The 17,557-nt window shown below is 70.9% G+C and overlaps 5 protein-coding genes across 5 annotated transcripts in view; 2 read left to right on the plus strand and 3 right to left on the minus strand.

The window, feature by feature from the left end:
* The window catches only part of EMIHUDRAFT_442839 (hypothetical protein), a 4,338-nt gene extending 3,368 nt beyond the window's left edge, over positions 1–970 (plus strand). Inside the window, exon 8 of the mRNA XM_005781324.1 lies at positions 248–970. Coding sequence (XP_005781381.1) covers positions 248–730 — 483 coding nt within the window. The 3' untranslated portion in view covers positions 731–970. The remainder of the gene's footprint in view (positions 1–247) is intronic.
* A 3,022-nt stretch (positions 971–3,992) lies between these two features.
* On the plus strand, positions 3,993–4,921 carry EMIHUDRAFT_366009 (hypothetical protein). Its single transcript, XM_005781325.1, has one exon. It carries the CDS (start codon positions 4,010–4,012, stop codon positions 4,892–4,894), a length of 885 nt encoding a protein of 294 aa, XP_005781382.1. The 5' UTR covers positions 3,993–4,009; the 3' UTR covers positions 4,895–4,921.
* Positions 4,922–5,148: 227 nt separating this feature from the next.
* On the minus strand, positions 5,149–5,562 carry EMIHUDRAFT_314778 (hypothetical protein; the record flags this gene model as incomplete). The annotated part of the gene is made up of 1 exon (XM_005781326.1): positions 5,149–5,562. One exon carries the CDS (start codon positions 5,560–5,562, stop codon positions 5,149–5,151), a length of 414 nt encoding a protein of 137 aa, XP_005781383.1.
* A 147-nt stretch (positions 5,563–5,709) lies between these two features.
* EMIHUDRAFT_72922 (hypothetical protein) lies at positions 5,710–6,615 on the minus strand (the record flags this gene model as incomplete). The annotated part of the gene is made up of 1 exon (XM_005781327.1): positions 5,710–6,615. A coding segment is annotated over one exon (906 nt), but the record flags the coding sequence as incomplete, so codon positions are not given.
* A 3,448-nt stretch (positions 6,616–10,063) lies between these two features.
* EMIHUDRAFT_442843 (hypothetical protein) lies at positions 10,064–12,156 on the minus strand. The gene is made up of 3 exons (XM_005781328.1): positions 11,735–12,156; positions 10,471–11,027; positions 10,064–10,400 (listed from the first exon to the last, which is right to left on the minus strand). The coding sequence occupies exons 1-3, from the start codon at positions 11,820–11,822 to the stop codon at positions 10,272–10,274; spliced, it is 774 nt and encodes a 257-aa protein (XP_005781385.1). The 5' UTR covers positions 11,823–12,156; the 3' UTR covers positions 10,064–10,271.
* Between the last annotated feature and the right edge of the window lie 5,401 nt (positions 12,157–17,557).

A 17,557-nucleotide genomic window follows, 5' to 3' on the forward strand; every position in this document is an offset into this window, starting at 1 on the left:
GATGAAGCTCCGAGGCACCTCCGAGGCACCTCCGAGGCACCTCCGAGGCGCCTCCGAAACACTTTCCGAGGCGCTCCGGAGGGCGCGACACCAGGAACATCTGAAACGCGATACCGCCCAGTTGCCTCGCTCTTCCTCTCACCCCTCCACCTGCCAATTCTCCTCCCCGCTGCCCTTCACCCCTCCGCCCGCCTCTCTCCTCCCCGCTGCCCCTCTCGCTCCTCCCAGCCGCCACCGCCTGTGCCGGCAGGCCGCCTTCAAGCTGCGCAACAAGGAGGCGGCCCCCAACGACGACGACGAGTCTGAGCCGCCGACGCCGCGGTCTGCCGCATCGGACGAGACCGAGGCGGCGGAGGCGACGGCGGAGGCGACGGCGGAGGCGGAGGCGGAGGCGAAGGCGGAGGCGAAGGCGGAGGCGAAGGCGGAGGCGAAGGCGGTGGCGATGCCCGAGGCGGAGGTGGCGGAGGCGAAGGCGGAGGAGAAGGCTGCACGCACGACGGCGGCGGCGGCGGTGGCGGCGGGCGGCGGGGCGAAGGAGGGCGGCGGGGCGAAGGAGGGCGGCGGGGGCTTGTTGGCGGCGCCGCTCGGGGAGGAGGAGCTGGACATGATGCTGGACACGGAGGACGTGCTGCGGCTGCTGCGCGGGTGTGACTCCAAGTGGAGGACCGTGCGCGGCGGCGCTGTCCGCTTCTGCGCTTCGCTGCTCGGCAAGGTGCGGATCGACTCGTAGGCGGCGGGGACGGGGGGGCGGGGGGGACGGGGGGGCGGGGGGGACGGGGGGGAGGCAACACGCTCGCTCTCTCAGACACTCTGCCTCTCTCTCCCCACCGGGGCTTGCATGACCTTGGGGAGCATGTGTCCATTTCCGGCACTCGGTGTATGTGTTGTCTCAGTGCGGGCGCTTCTCAATCTCCATTGAGCATTGTTCAACTTCATGTTCCTTCAGCAGAGCACTCGCTAACCATATTGCTTCACAAGGGGGCTATGCTCTAAGTTTTTTCATCTTGGCATGCGACGACGCACTCGCCCCTAGCCCCTCAATCGGCCGAGTTGATGCTTGATCGGCCGGCCGACAGACAGTGGAGGTCTAAGCCGAACCCGCCGGGCGCCGCTGGCGGGGTGACGGTAGACCACCACTGCAGACAGCCCTTCCCGACGGGGACGCCATCACCCTCGCCCAGGGATCTACAACGCTGTCTTAAGGTCCGACCTGTGGGCTCTGCCTGCGCTCGGCACCGGGCACCGCCTCGGTATACAAAATGCGCCTGCGGGCGGACCCTCACAGATCACAGATCACTTATCAGAGGGTCAGCCACGTTCTGCCCGTGGGCGGTGAGCACACACCCTGCACTGCATCACACTCACACCACGCCCTCACACATCACAGCCGTCTCTTGCCCAATCACACTCACACCACTCGCTCACATCACCCATCTCTTGCCCACACGTGAGCACCCTCCTCCCGCTGCATGCTATCCTCCTTGCCTCGTCCTTGCGCCACCTCACTCTCCCCAAGCTTCATTCTGCTCACAGCGCGCGAGCGCACTGACGCGCCATGTGCGCTGACAGAGCTTCCTTACCTTGGACGGGCCGCCGCCGCAGGCCGGTCCTATAGTTAATCAAGGTTGCCTGTTCATACTCCTCGACCGCAGGTTTCATTTATTTATTTATTTCCTCGACCGCAGGCCGGTCCTGCCGCCTCCGGCCTTCCATCAAGAGCGGGCTCGTCTTCAAGGGCGCGAGGGTAGTCGAGATGCGGGGCGACTACCAGCTTCCGACCGGATGGCGGTGGGACAGTGAGTGCGGTCCTGTGCCTCCACCATCGCCGCTGCCAACGCCACCGCCGCTGCCGCCACCGCCGCGTGTTGTCGCCGGCTACACACAGCTACCAGATGTGCACGCTAGCAACCCGACTGGCTCCTTTTCCATCTTCAGGCGCCCAGACGAGGGCACATGGCTTTTTGGGGTTAGAGATCATGTGCCCATAGCTGCCCTACTGCCCCGAGTCAACCGCTTTGAAGAGCTCCTGTCTTGGGCTGAGGAGCGCGCCGCTGCCAACGGCATCACTCTGCCCTACCAGCAGCCCGGGTTCAAGCCTGAATCAGTGATGCCGCCGGTTCGCACCCCGGCCGCCGCCGCTAGCTCGGCCGCCGCCGCTAGCTCCAGCTCAGATGATCCTCTAGATCTCCCCCCTCTAACCGCTGATGGGCCGGTGTCGATGCAGCTTCCTGAGCCTGAAGGCGAGGAGGAGCTTAGCTTTATGGACTCGGTGTTCTGTGACGCACCCCCCGCCTCGTGAGGATGGTGACTGAGAGCCTGTTTTTGCCACTTCGTTAGCTCTCCAGGGGGTCTCTAATCTTGAAATCCGAGACCCAAATATCAGACCTCCCGGCAAATTTAACGGTTTGCTTGCCACTGCGTTGCCGGTGCTCCGCGCCTAATTTTCCTTAGGGTCGCGCTGGGTCTCACATTTCTTTTTCATCCGTCCGCCTCCACTACTGACAGACGGCAGTTCGCGCCAATCTAATCCTATAGTTCGCGGCGACATCTATAGCTAAAACTTCCGTCCCCTCGGCCCTTAGCGCGATGTGGGTCCGCCGGGCCTGCCTGGGTGGAATCGCGCTCGCCCTGGTCGGGACCAGCCGTCTCCGCCGTACTCGCTCCTCGCGGCGCCGTGATCGGGCGTGGGGTGCGCCAGCATGTGCCCCTTCCTCCCGCACGCTGTGGCTTGCTTGCGTAAGCGCATTCGGTAGCGCCGAGGCATGGCAGTCGAAGCGAGGACCGGCGACAGCCCGAGGCGCGCCGCAGCGAGGGCCTGCGACAGCCCGAGGCGTGCCGAACCCGCTCTCGTGTGGAGTGCCGCCCTGATCCGTCCCCAGGGTCAGCCCAGGGCCGATTGTGCCGCTCTCGAGCAACCCATCACGAGGAACCTCCCGCACCTTTGCCCCTCTCGCCGCAGGCTCGCGGCCCTAAATGGGCCATCCGGCGAGTATTCTGGTCGCTCCCGCGTGCGGCTCGAGCGACGGGCGACCGATCGCACTCTCTCCCGCGCCCGACGCGCGCAGGTGTGCATCTTGCTTCTTGGTGGCTCGCGACCTCGCACACAGGACACAACCTACGAGCGGGCTGCAACGGCTGCGCGCCGGCGGCGCTTCTTCTTGCGCAGACCGTGCTGCAGCGCAGGCCGGGCAATGCCCGCGTTGCGGATCGCCTGAGCGAGTGCCTCCTGACGCCGTTTCCCGCTGTCATTGCACAACATGCACATGCGTGTGCATGCATTGCTCTTGGGTCCTAGCGACAAAATTGAGACCTCACGCCCGCGACTGTGTGCAGGCGGGCGTATCTGTCGTGCCGCAGCATGAATACTTGTCGATTAGGGCGGCGGCGATTGTGCCCCATCTCACGCCCTCCCTGCTGCGCCGCCATTCTCGAGCCTCCCGGCGGGCTTCGCGGCGATCTCTGGTTGTGCGGGCGTCTACATGGCACGGGCGGCGCCGCGTTGCGGCACCTCGCCCCGCCTCCCACGCGAACGCGTGCGCCCTCCCCGGCCCTCGCCACTCGTTTGCACGGGACGGAGAGGATACTTCGCGCTCTGGTTCCGTGCTTAGAGCCTACTGTATACTTGATGCAGAGCTTTCCGACGTCATTGTGTTTGCCGCTCCGCGCTCGACGCCCGCCGCCGCGCGCGCCCGCGCGCCACCCCTTTTGCGCAGCAACACCTTAAATTTCATGGCCCTCCAAATTCGGGTCGGAGCGTAGCGGAGTGGGCCCCGAGTTTGAAAACGGCGACGGACGCTTGCGTCCTAGCCGCCAACAACGCCTCCCCGGCGCAGAGGGGCCCCCGGAGGGACGCTCAACCGCTCCACGCCACGCCGCTTGCGGCGGTCCTATTCCACGCTTGCGGGCCGGTTCTTATTTCTTTTCGCGGGCGGTAAATTTTCTCCTCGTTGGGCTTGACGCTGTCGCTGGCAGGCCACTGCTCTTTAGAGATCCGCTGCTCGCTTCAGAGATGAACGCGATGGAATGGGTGCAGAGTTTGGCTGAATACTCGCTCGGGCGCATGGTGGGTGCGCCCAGCCCGCTGCGCAAAACGAACAGCGGGCCGCAGCGGGCGACGGCTCTGGTGCTCCTGGCCAAGTACCCCGGCGCTGGCAAGAGCAAGACGCGGCTCGCGGCGCAGCTGCGGCCCTTTTGCGCCTCCGACGACGCCGTGCAGGCAATTATCGCCAACTTTGTGCGTGCGGCGACGCTCGACCTGCTCCAGCGCTTTGCGGCGGCGACGGCATCGCAGGGCGGCGGCTTCGAGTGCTTCTTGACCTACGCGCCGCCCACCGAGGAGGCTCGGTCGTGGTTCGCGTCGCTGCTGCAGGAGGGGCGCGTGGAGGACCGTTGGAGGCTGCAGCCGGTCCTCTCCTCGTCCTCCGCCGCCAGCTCCAGCCTCGGAGACATCCTGTGCGACGCGGGCCAGCGAGCTCGGGCGGCGCGCGGCTGCGCGCGGGTCTCGTTTCTCGGCGTCGACTGCCCGGACCTTCCCCTCGAGGCGCTGCTCGCCGCCGCGAGCGCCAGCTCCGCGCCGGGCGTCGCCGCCGTCTGCCCGGCGAGCGACGGCGGGTACACTCTGCTCGCGCTGCCCGAGGGCGCAGATGAGCGGCTCTGCTTCTCCGACGTGCGCTGGTCGGCGGGCGACACCTGCCTCTCGCAGCTCCAGGCGCTGACCCGTGCCGGACTGACGAGCGCCGTCCTCGAGACGCACTCGGACGTCGACGAGCTGCCCGACTTGCGGGCGCTCTGGGCCCGGCTGGCCGGCGAACCGGACTCCACTAGCCAGTGCCCGCACACGAGAGCAATGCTCGCCGCGCTCGCGACGTCCGCACCGGCGGTGTTATGCGGGTGAGATGTTCTGAAGAAAGTTGCAGCAGCCGACATCGTACCCCCGGGCTCCCACGCCGCACACACGCTCGCGCGTGCGTCGTGGCTCGCCGCTCGACGCGGAGACGCGAGACCCCACACCCCACACGAAAACTTGTCTTCCCTGTGTTCCCGCGCACAAACTCAAGTGCAGGAGCCGGAGGGGGGGGTCGGGCAATGCAGACCCGGGCACCTTCCGTGAGCGTGCCGGCTGCCGCTCTGCGATGAAGTGTAAAGGCGCTAAGCAGAGCCGCCGCGCCCCGCGCCCCGCCCACCCCGCCAGCCCCGCCCGCCACGTCCACGCCCCCCTCTCCCCCCTCGCCTGCCGACCGCCGCCGTGGCGCCCACGGGCTGAGCCTGGGGCGCGGGGCGCGAGGGCGGCTGGTGAACAAACGTCGTCTGCGCCGCCACCAGCCGCCCAGTTGCGGCGATGGGCAGCGCCGGCTGGCGGCAGGCCGGGCAGTTGCTGTCGCGCTCCAGCACGCGCGGCGCACACGCCTCGCAGTACAGCGCGTGGCCGCACGCGAAGCGGACCGAGCGCGGCGCGTCCCAGCAGAGGTCACACAGGCGCTCCTCGGCCCCAGCCTTCTCTTCCCCCTCCCCCGCCGCCTCGACTAGCGCCTCCAGCCGCGGCAATGCCTCTGCGAGCGGCATCCGCTTCTTCTTCCTCACGAGAGCCAGCCCGACCACCAGCCGCGCCAGCTCCTCGGCCTGCGCCGCCGACCAGCCCGCGTCGGCCGCCGCGATGCTCTCCGCCGTGTCGGGCTCCTCCAGCGCGTCGTCGCACGCGTTGAGCAAGCCGACGGCGCCGCGGCCGGTCAGGGCAACGAGCAGCGTGATGCCGAGCGCAAAGCCATCAGTGAGCTGCGAAGCCTGGTTGTCCAGCGAGATGATCGGGTCCATGTAGCCGGGCTTGCCAAAGATACGCTGCGTCGACAGGTGCGAGACCTGCTGGCTGCCGCCGGCCGTCGCCTCTGCCGCGCGCGCGAGGCCCACGTCGGCGAGGTAGCCATTGCCGCGCTCGTCGAGCAGGATGTTGCCCGCCGAGACGTCGCGGTGCAGGACCATCGGAGAGAGCGTGTGCAAGTAATGCAGCGCGCTCGCGGCGTCGCGCAGCACGCGGAGCCGTGCGGCGGAGGAGAGCGGCGGAGGCGGCGTCTCGAAGCCGAGCATGCGGAGCCGCTGCAGCGCGGCTGGAGCGCGGTAGAGGCGGTCCTCGAGGCTGCCGCCGCGGCAGAGGGGGTAGACGAGGCACGCTCTCGCCGGCGCCAGGCAAGCGCCGAGAAGAGGAAGCAGGGACGGGTGGCACGCCGCGCTGAGCGTGCGCACCTCGCTCTGCAGCTCGGCGAGGCCTTGGGCGCCGACACCGACCAGCGCCGTCTTGACGGCGAACCCGCAAGCGACGCGCGGGAGCGACGGCAGCGCGTCGCAACGGTAGACGCGCCCGAAGCCTCCCTCGCCCACCTTGCGCGCCTCGGCAAAGCCGTCGGTCGCCGCGATGAGCTCGTCGAGAGGGACGGCGGCGGGCGGCGCGGCGGCGGCAGCGAGGGCGGCGACAGTCGCCGCCGCCGACGCTGCCGCAGCTGCCGCTGCCGCTGCCGCCGCCTCCGCTGCCGCCGCCTCTTGAGCCTCCGCCGCCGCCACGGCCGCCACTGCCGCCTCTACAGCCGCCGCCTCCGCCGCTGCCTCCGCCTCCTCCGCCCTCATCCTCGCCTCCTCCCTCTCCCTCGCCGCCTCCGCCCTCATCCTCGCCTCTGCCTCCTCCCTTGCACGCGACGCCTCCTCCGCCTCCTCCGCCGCCCGGGCTGGCGCCGGCGCCGCCTTCTCCTCCTTCTGGCGCTGCCGCTTCAGCGCCCTGGCCTCGCGGACCTTACGCTCCGCCAGCTCGTCGCGCAGCCGCCGCGCCGCCCGCAACGCCTCCGAGCCGTCGGCGCCTTCGGTGTTCGCGTTGATCGCCGCCCTGAGCGCCTCGAGATCGGCGTCGCCTCGCTCGCACGCCTCAACCGCCTCGCGCAGCGCCGCCTCGGCAGCATCGCGCGCCTCCGCCGCCTCCGCTGCCGCTGCCGCCTCGCGTGCGGCCGCCGCGGCCTGTTCGGCTGGTTCTGCAACCGCCGTCTCCCCCTCCGCCTCTGCTGCGGTCGACGAGTGCTCCTCGAGGGCGCGCACGCACTCGACCTGGCCGTTCTCCTTGGCCAGCTGCAGCGCCGTCTTGCCGTCAACAGTGCGCGCCGCGTCTGCGCCCGCCCGCAGCAAGCGCCGCACGACAGCGGGGAGGTTGAGGAAGGCGGCGATCATCAGCGCGGTGCCGCCGTCGCTCCTCTGCAGGTTGACCTCCGCGCCTCGCCGCAGCAGCAAGTCGACCACCCGCTCCTGGCCGCAGCGGGCGGCGTGCATAAGCGCGGTGACGCCTCTGCTGTCCTGCAGGTTGATCTCTGCGCCGTGCCGCAGCAGCAGCTCAACCACCCGCTCGTGGCCGTTGTCGGCGGCGGCCATCAGCGCGGTCTGGCCGAGGCTGTCCCGCAGATTGACATCAGCGCCGCGCCGTATCAGCAAGTCGACCACCCGCTCGTGGCCGTTTCCAGCGGCGATCAGCAGCGCGGTGTCGCCGACGCTGTTCTGGTGGTTGACGTCAGCGCCGCGCTGCAGCAGCAGCTCGATCACCCGCGCTTGGTCTTGGTTGGCGGCGGTCATCAGCAGCGTGATGCCTCTCACGCCGCCTCTCTCGTACGTCGCGTCGGCCCGCCCGCCGCCCTCGAGCCACGCCAGCACCGCCTCCTCCTCGCCTCGCTCCGCCGCTCCGATGACCTCAACGGGGGCTGCCGCGGCACCGCTCGACGCCCGCCCCGCCGCCACCGCTGGAGATAGCGTCGTCGCGACTCTCGATCCAGCCGAGGAAGCGCCGCCGCAGGAAGCGCCGCCTGAGCCTTCGCCGCCGGCTGCCGTCGCCGTGGGCCATCCCGCCAACACCTCCTGGACGTGCTTCTTGAAGGCCTCGACGCACTCGGCGCGGCCGTTCTCCTTGGCCAGCTGCAGCGCCGTCTTGCCGTTCTCAGCGCGCGCCGCCGTGTCTGCGCCCGCCCGCAGCAAGCGCCGCACGACGGCGGGGTGGTTGAAGAGGGCGGCGACCATCAGCGCGGTGTCGCCGTCGCTGTCTTGCAGGTTGACTTCAGCGCCGCGCCGTATCAGCAGATTGACCACCCGCTCGCAGCCGTTGCGGGCGGCGGCCATCAGCGCGGTGATGCCGATGCTGTCCTGCAGGTTGATCTCCGCGCCGTGCCGCAGCAGCAACTCGATCACCCGCTCGTGGCCGCAGCTGGCGGCGAGCATCAGCAGCGTGATGCCGCTCACGCCGTCTCTCTCGTACGTCGCGTTGACCCGCCCGCCGCCCTCAAGCCACGCCAGCACCGCCTCATCCTCGCCTCGCCCAACCGCTGTCACGACCGCATCGGGGGCTGCCGCGGCACCGCTCGACGCCCGCCCCCCCGCCGCCGCTGGAGATAGCGTCGTCACGACTCTCGATCCAGCCGAGGAAGCGCCGCCACAGGAAGCGCCGCCGGAGGAAGCGCCTCCTGCGCCCTCGCCACCGGCTGCCGCCACCGTGAGCCGTCCCGCCACCACCTCCTGGACGTGCTGCTTGAAGGCCTCGACGCACTCGGCGTGGCCCTGCTCCTTGACCAGCTGCAGCGCCGTGCTGCCGCTCGCATTGCGCGCCGCCGTGTCTGCGCCCGCCCGCAGCAAGCGCCGCACGACGGCGGGGTGGTTGAGGACGGCGGCGGCCATCAGCGCGGTTTCGCCGACGCTGTTCTGCAGGTTGATCTCCGCGCCGTGCTGCATGAGCAAGTCGACCACCTGCTCGTGGCCTTTGTAGGCGGCGAGCATCAGCGCGGTGAAGCCGTTGCTCCTCTGCAGGTTGACCTCAGCGCCGTGCCGCAGCAACAGCTCGATCACCCGCTCGTGGCCGTTGTTGGCGGCGGTCATCAGCAGCGTGAGGCCGCTCAAGCCGCCTCTCTCGTACGTCGCGTCGGCCCGCCCGCCGCCCTCGAGCCACGCCAGCACCGCCGCCTCGTCGCCTCGCCCAGCCGCTGCCACGACCTCGTCGGAGACTGCCACGCCACCGCTCGGCGCCGCCGCCGCCGGCGACAGATTACCCGGCCGCACCCGCACGCTCTCGCCGCCGCCCTCGAGCGCCACCGCGTACCGCCCGCCCTCGAAGCTCCGCGCCTCGCCCCGCTGCCCGTTGAGCTCGGGGCGGGAGGAGAGCCCGCCGAGCTCGACTCGCTGGCCGAGCAGCGGCGCGTCCACCGCTGCCGCTGCCGCGCCCGAGGAAGCGCCGCCCGCCCCTACCCGGCCATCTGCAGCCGCCGCCGCCTCGGCCAAGATCTCGACGCACTCGGCGTGGCCCTTCTCCTTGGCCAGCTGCAGCGCCGTCTTGCCGTTGACAGTGGGCGCCGCGTCTGCGCCCGCCTGCAGCAAGCGCCGCACGACGGCGGGGTGGCCTTGGTCGAAGAAGGCGGCGTACACCAGCGCGGTGCCGCCGACGCTGTCCTGCAGGTTGACGTCAGCGCCGTGCCGAATCAGCAACTCGCTCACCCGCTCGTGGCCGTAGTGGGCGGCGAGCATCAGCGCGGCGACGCCGTCGCTCCTCTGCAGGTTGATCTCCGCACCGTGCTGCAGCAGCACCTCGACCACCCGCTCGTGGCCTTGGAAGGCGGCGCCCATCAGCGCGGTGGCGCCGCCGTGGCTCTGCACGTTGAGCTCAGCGCCGTGCTGCAGCAGCAGCTCAGCCACCCGCTCGTGGCCGCAGCGGGCGGCGCCCATCAGCGCGGTGATGCCGTCGCTGTTCTGCAGGTCGATCTCTGCCCCGCCCCGCAGCAACAACTCGACCACCCCGAAGTGGCCGTGGTAGGCGGCGCCCATCAGCAGCGTGATGCCGCTCACGCCGTCTCTCTCGTATGTCGCGTCGGCCCGCCCGCCGCCCTCAAGCCACGCCAGCACCGCCTCCTCCTCGCCTCGCTCCGCTGCTACCAAGGCCGCGTCGAAGCGGCTCAGGGAATCGGCACTCACCATCATACGTATCGGCGGGGGGATTTGCTGGTACAGTACACATACAACTGGGTTCCGGCTCTTTAGGGGGTGGGTAGGGCCGGCTGCCTGACGTTTCATAAATACTTCTCATCAACCACAAGAACGCGCAAATCCTCACGCGTCACGGCGTTTGTACACACATATGACGCCGCCCTCCGGCACTAATACGCGCTTCAACCCATGCCCACCCATGACGGCGACCACGGGACCGTCGCGTGCGTCAGGTCGTCCCCACTAGTTTGCCTGTGCGTACAGCTACGGTGGCATCGGGCCACCGACTAGTTGTCGCCGCCCCCCGCGCCGGGCGGCAGCGGCACGACGGACGCCACCTGCAGCGGCGCGTCTCCTCCGTTGAGCGAGAGCGGCTCCGTTAGCACCGGCTCCGCAAAGAGGTTGTCGTCGGTCGCCTATTCACAGCTGGAGGTGTGAAGAGACGCTGTTCACGGGCTCCGCAAAAAGGTTGTCGTCGGTCGGCGCGTCGATGCTCGCGACCTGCAGCGGCTCGCCGCCGCCAAACGAGAGCGGCGCAGTGGTCGCAGCCACGACGCCCCCCCCGCTCAGCGGCCCCCCCATCGCGGGTGAGGAGGCGGGGAGCGGCGCGGCGATGAGCGGCGCGACGGCGCCGTCGCCGCCAGCCTCGGCCGGCTCGGGCGGGGCAAAGGTGGCCGCCGCGCCGCCGCCGCCCGCGAGCACGCGCACGCCGCCGCCCTCGTGCGGCTCGGCGAGCGCGGGCAGCGCGCCGTCGGTCAGGCTCCCCATGTGGGCGGCCGACGAGGCGAGCGGGGCGGTCATCGACTCGGACACGCGCGCGCGCGAGCTGCCGCCGGTGGCGCGCGTGGTGCGGCGGGGCGGCGACGCGCCGCCGCCGCCGGCCAGCTCTCTCGCCTTTTCGTACGCGGCCCTCGCGACCGCGTGCAGCTGGCGCGCGGCGAAGCCTCCGTAGCGGAGGGCGTACTCCTTAGCGATGGCCGCGTGGTCAGAGACGTCAGCGAGGAAGGCGTTCCACGTCTCCTTGTCGGCGGCGAAGTGGCGGCCTGGAGGAGAGGGGCGGCGGGCGAGCGGTGAGGTCTCTGCTCTCCCGTGCCGCTCCGCCTGGCAGCAGGAGGGGCAGGGAGGACAGGAGGCCATGGGCCGGGGCGGCCAAAAAGCGACCTATCCCACCACCCTAAGGGCGAACCCCAAGAAAAAAAACCCCACGGGGGAAATGCCGCCGGCCGCCTCCCCGGGGCGCCACCGCCGCCCTGGCAGGAAAAAGGCGCGCCCCACCCCCCCCCGAGAAAGGCTGCCCCCCTGCCCCCCCCCGGGGACCGCCCCGACGGAAACGGGGTACCCCGCCGGCAGATCAAGGGAACCCTCCCCCCTGGGGCAACCCTTTGCGTCCATGGCCACCCTCAACTGCTGGTGGTCGGCCCCCCACCCCGCGGGCTCCGAAACGAGCCCCACCCCGGCCATGGCGACCCCTCCCCCCCCGTCGAGGTTCGGCCTATTCCCCCCCCTCACACCTTCCCCCCCCCCCCCCCCACCCCCCACCCCCCCCCCCCTCCCCCCTCCCCCCCCCCCCCCCCTTCCCCCCCCCCTTGCCCCCCCCCCCCCCCCCCGCCCCACCCCCTCCCCCCCCCCCCCCCCCCCCCGCCCCCACCCCCCCCCCCGCGAACCCCCCCCCCCCACCCCCCCCCCTCCCCCACCCAGCCTACGAAAGCTACCGGTGTATACAACGACTACTACCGGGGGGGGGGGGCGCCTGACAGCTTGCGCCGCGTCAGCCAGAGAGCGACGTAGCCGACGACGCTGAGGGCGAGCAGCAGGAAGAAGACGCCGACGGCGGACATGCCGCCGGCCGCCTCGCCGGCGCGCCACCGCGGCGCTGGCAGGAAGACGGCGCGCCGCACCGCCCCCCGCGACGCGCTGCCCGCCTGCACCGCCACGTGCACCGCCACGACGGAGACGGTGTACCCCGCGTGCAGCTCGAGGCAGCCCTCGCCGCTGGCGCAGCCCTTTGCGTCGATGGCGACCGTCAGCTGCTGGCGGTCGGCCCCGTCGGCCGCGGGCTCCGAAGCGAGCCTTACGCCGGCGATGGCGACGCCGCACCACACGTCGAGGTTCGGCCGCGGGTCGCTGTGCGCGTCCGTGTCGGCGGTGGCCCACACCTCGTAGGTCGTGGTCCACCCGCTCGTCGCCTATGCACAGCTAGAGGTGTGAAGAGACGCTGTTCACACCTCGTAGGTCGTGGTCCACCCGCTCGCCGCCGGCGGGGGGGCCGCGTCGAACGAGAGGGAGAGCGACCCGCCGTCCGAAGAGTCGCTCCACCCTAGCGAGACGCGCTGCTGGAGCGAGGTTGCGAGGGTGGCGTACTCGTCCGCGTCCTTGGCGGCGTACGCGAGGAGCAGGTACCGCATCGCCGACCCGCGAGGGTCCACCTGGACCAGCGCGCTCCCCTTCCCCTTGAGGCCCGCCTCGAGCGGGTCGCCCCCGTCGCAGCCGCCCCGCCCGTCGCAGTAGCCCTCCGCCACCCTCCTGCCGCCCGCCGAGACCTTGACGTACGGGTCTCTCCGGCCGGCGCAGCTGTGCAGCACGACCGCAACCTTGTCGTCGCCGTCCGCGCCCGTGTCGAGCAGCAGCTCGTACTGCGCCTCCGAGGTCGCGAAGCCCCGCCCGCCTCCGCTCGCGCCGCCCACCTCGGCGCGCAGCGGCAGCAGCGACTTGGTGGCGGGCTTGGCGGCGGTGACCACCGCCTCGGCGGTCCCGCTCGCGTTGACCTCGACCCACAGCTCGCACCCGGGGCTGCCCTTGCAGCACGCGTCGTACTCGGCGAGGCTCTTCGGGACGCCGAGGCTCGCGATGCCGCCCGCCGACGCGCTGGCGCGGTCCACGGCGTCGAGCGGGCAGCCAACCTTCTCCGAGCGGACGTACGCGCGGAGCTCGAGCGAGGTGGGCGAGGCGTCGACGGCGGGGTCGGCGAGGGTGGCGGCGAGGGTGGCGGTGAGGGTGGCCGAGCTCGAGCCATCCACAGGGGTGAGCGTGAGCCGCTCGGTGGCGCGCCGGCCGCTGCCGTCCACGCCGAGCATGAGCCGCTGCGGCACCCCGTCCTGCAGCGAGACGGGCGCGGCCGGCTTCTGCGCGAGGATGGCCGCGCTCGGCTGGCTCAGCTGCAGCAGGAGCGAGACGCGCGTGTCGTTCGACTGCGTCCCGTCGGCGACCAGGCTGACTTCGCTCTGGACGCCAGCCGGCAGCTTGTAGCAGCCGGCGGGCGCGCGCGGCGCCTCGACCGGCTTGCCGTTGGTCGAGTTCTTCACCGCGACGGAGCCGCGCAGCGTGGTGACGCACAGCCGCGCGCCCGTGTCGCCGGTGGGCACGACGGCGGCGTACTTGGCTCCGGCCGTGCGGCTGACGGTCGTGTCGACCGGCACCCGGTCCTGGAGCTGCACGCCGTTCAGCTTCGACAGGTCGCCGTCCGGCGGGGGGAGCTGGCGCCGCGCCGTCACCGTCCACCTCGCCTCCGTGCCGCCCGCGACGACGAGGACGGAGAGCTTGTTCTTCTTCGCCAGGCTGCACGGAGGCGAGGTGCACGGTGACGGCGACGCGGGCTGCACGAGCGGGTTGCGCGCGTCGCCCCACTGGTCGTGGCTCTGCTCGGTCGCCGTCGCGTTGAGCCTGCGCCGTGAGCCATATACATCACACCGAGGTGGCGGGCGGGAGGGCGGGCTCGCGCAGAGGCGTTACTGTGAACAGCGTCTCTTCACACCTCCAGCTGTGAATAGGGAGGGCGGGCTCGCGCAGAGGGGGTACAGAGGGGTACAGAGGGGGTACAGAGGGGGTACAGAGGGCGGGCTCGCGTAGAGGCATTCGGGGGTGCTACGAGTGCGGTGAAGCCCGCCGAGTACGGCGGAGTGCGTGTCGGAGTGCGTGTCTAGACTCCCGAGGTGGGGGTGCAGGGCTCGTCTATAGCTTCTGCGGCGTTTGAGCCTCGAGTAGACCGTCGGGCTGCCGCGGAAGGAGGTCAGCTCGACCGAGTAGCCCCGCCCCGGCTGCTCAAGCCACATCCAGTACTCCTGCGAGTCGTGCGCCGCGGCGACGCCCGCCTGCGTCTGCCCGGGCTTCAGCTCGATGCGCGCCTCGCCCATGCGGACCATGATCGAGTACGAGCAATCCGTGGCCGCTTGCACCGCGATGTGCAGGAAGCAGCCGTCGGCCGCGCCGGTGGCCTCGCAGCCGTTCTCGGCGGTCGGCGAGACCTGCAGCACCTCGATGCCGGACAACTCCGTCGACTTGAAGACGGGGCCGCCGGCGGCGGGCGGCGCGCCAGGCGGCGGCGGCGGCGGCGGCCCGTCCAGCGGCGGGCGGCCGAAGCGCGCAAAGAGGTCCGGGTTGCCCGCAAAGGGCGTGAGGAGGACGTGGAGCCGCTCGTCCGCCGAGACGCGGAAGCGGTACTTTTTGTGGGTCTCGCCCCGCAGGATGTTGAGGGAGGCCGTGTTCGGGAAGAGCAGCTCCGTCGCCTCGTCCGACGACGCGGTGATGGTGTACTGCGTCGGCGAGAACGAGTAGACGCCGATGATGTACACGCACGAGCTGTTTGACGCGCTCCAGCACTCGCTCGCGTCGGGCGTGATCGAGACTAGCTCGCCGGCCGAGCCCGTCGAGCGGTGGGTGTAGCAGTCGGCCTCGGGCTGCCCGCCCGCCACGAAGCCGTCGCACGTTTTGTTGCGGTCCGGCCGCAGCCCGCTGTCGAGCGCCGACGACGGCACCGGCCCGAGGACGTACACGTCCGGGTCGCCGGAGGAGGGCCGGACGGAGATTGTGAAGGGAGAGAGGACGGGGTCGCCGGGCGCCGCGCCCTCGCCCGCCGCCGCGTCGCCGACCGCGAAGGAGTAGTACTTGTAGTCTCCCGCGGTTGGCTGCGCGACGGCGAGGGCGACTGCGTCGCGCAGCCGCGTCGGGGCTGTGGACTCATCGACCGAGTAGAGGAGCGTGAAGGTCGAGTTGCGCTGCGAGGTGACGCCGACGTACGCGAGGCACGGCGAGTGGCGCGAGCCGCTCTCGGGCTTGCAGATGATGTCGTCGCCGCCCTTGACATGAATCGCGTCTCCGCCCATGATGGTCTGGCCGCAGTCGACGGTCCAGCACGTGTTTCGGCCGGCCGCCTTGCCCGTGAGAGAGGGGGATTAGAGGGGGGTATTAGGGGGGGGGGATTGCGGTAAGGGGGGGGGGGGGAGGGGGGGGAGGGGGGGGGGGGTGTTGCGGGGGGGGGGGGGGGGGAGGGCGGGGGGGGGGGGGGGAGGGGGGGGGGGATGGGGGGGGGGGGGGGGGAAAGGCGGGGTGGGGGGGGGAAGGGGGGGGGGGGGGAGGGGGGGGGGCGGGGGGGGGGGGGGATCGGGGGAGGGGGGGGGGGGGGGGGGGGGAGAGGCGGGGGGGGAGGGGGGGGGGGGGGATTCGGGGAGGGTGGGGGGGGGGGGGGGGGGGGGGGGGGGTAGGGTGGGGGGGGGTAGGGGGGGTGGGGGGGGGGAGAGGGGGGTAGGGGGGTCGGGGGGGGGTGGGGCTCCTTGTCTGATAGATGTTTGGGGGGGGGGGGGAGGAGGGTCGCGACTCGCCTTCTTCTGGTAGTCTTTGCCCTTCACCCCGTCTTTCGGCCGCCGGTTGGTGAAGGAGAAGAAGAGGTCGACGTCGCCGTCGCCCGTCACGCTGACGGTGATCGCCGACTCCGTCGAGCCCACCCACATGCGGTAGTAGCGGTACTCGCCCGCCGGCACGGACTGCTCCGAGACGGGTACACCGCCCTGCAGCGTGAGCAGCGTCTCCGAGACGGAGTACGTCAGCGTGTACGACGTGTCGGACGCCTGGCCGAGCACGCCGACGACAAGCGCGCACTGGCGGCACAGGTCCGGGTCGTCCGCCGCGATGTGGATCGTGTCGCCCCCCTCGCTCTCCGACGACCACGTGTAGCGCAGCGTGTCGGGGTAGTCGCGCACGCGCACAAAGAGGTCCGGGTTGCCTACTCCCATACCTCCAGAGTACCGAATCCAGCGTGTGTGGGTCCGCGGGGTACAGGCCCGGGTCGCCGAAGTCGGGCGTGACGGAGACGGTGACGTCGTCGGCGCCTGATCTCGGGTGATCTCGGGTGATCTCGGGCAATCTCGTGACGGACCACGGTGAGAGATCGTCGTCGGCGCCGGGCGGCGTGAAGAGCTCGTAGTACCGCCACTGAGAGTGGCCCGACACGCCGTGCTGCGGCTCGCCGTCCACCAGCAGCGGCACGCGGCCCGACGGAGACGCGAGCTGCACAAAGACGCCGGCGTCGTCGTGCAGGTGCCTCTCGAGGAGGTCGCCGGTCGCCTACTCATAAAAAAGAAAACGAATGACGGGGCCGCAGAGGAGTCGATGAATGCGGAGACCGCCCGGTCGCCTTGGACACGAAGACGGACGGCACCTCGACGAGGGTGGCGTGGTCGCCTATTCACAGCTGGAGGTGTGAAGAGACGCTGTTCACAGCGCCTCGACGAGGGTGGCGTGGTCGCCTATTCACAGCTGGAGGTGTGAAGAGACGCTGTTCACAGCGCCTCGACGAGGGTGGCGTGGTCGCCTATTCACAGCTGGAGGTGTGAAGAGACGCTGTTCACAGCGCCTCGACGAGTGGGGCGTGTGGCGTGGTCGCCGCTGACGGCGCCCATGAAGACGAGGCTCCCTTCGACGTTGTTCGCCATCACCACGCCGACCGCGCCCGCGTCCTGCACGCGCTTGATCTTGTTTGCGAAGTAGGCGTGCGGCAGCGGGCAGGCGGTGTCGTCGCGCGGCCCGCGCTGGACAAGCACAATCTTGCCGGAGAGGGCGGCGGCCTGTGGACATGTCGCCGGCGTGTCAGCGGGGCGGGGCGGGCGGCGGGCTGGCCGCGGCGAAGAGGGCGGCGGCGTTGGTGAGCTCCGAGCAGGCGTGCTTCGGCTCCGCCTGTCCATCAGTTCACCCTTGGCTCAGCCCCGTGGGACGGGCGGGGGCGTGGATGGCGGAGGCGACGGCGGTGGCGAGGCGGGGGGCGGGGGGAGACATGCCGAGCGAGCTGCTCCGAGCGTGCGCCCGCTCCGCCTGCACTAGCTCTCCCCACATCTCCCCATCTCTCCCCATATCTCCCCACGGCCCCGCCTGCACGAGCGCCCCCGTGAGCGGCGAGCATATCTCCCCATATCTCCCCATATCTCCCCACGGCCCCGCCTGCACGAGCGCCCCCGTGAGCGGCGAGGATATCTCCCCAAATCTCCCCAAATCTCCCCATATCTCCCCACGGCCCCGCCTGCACGAGCGCCCCCGTGAGCGGCGAGCATATCTCCCCAAATCTCCCCAAATCTCCCCATCTCTCCCCACGGCCCCGCCTGCACGAGCGCCCCCGTGAGCGGCGAGCGGGGCAGCGCCGGCCCGAAGTCTGCCGGGTACGCGTCGTAGTCGCCCTCGATGGCGGTGGGGAGGGCGACGTGGAAGGCGGACGAGACGGGGTAGGCCGAGGCGAGCAGCGAGAAGGAGGAGACGGCCTCGTCGTCCTGACCGTAGACGCCAATGTAGAGGACGCACGTGTCCTGCTCGA

Source organism: Emiliania huxleyi (assembly GCF_000372725.1).
Source record: "Emiliania huxleyi CCMP1516 chromosome Unknown EMIHUscaffold_203, whole genome shotgun sequence".
In the NCBI taxonomy this organism is placed as follows: Eukaryota; Haptophyta; order Isochrysidales; family Noelaerhabdaceae; genus Emiliania; species Emiliania huxleyi.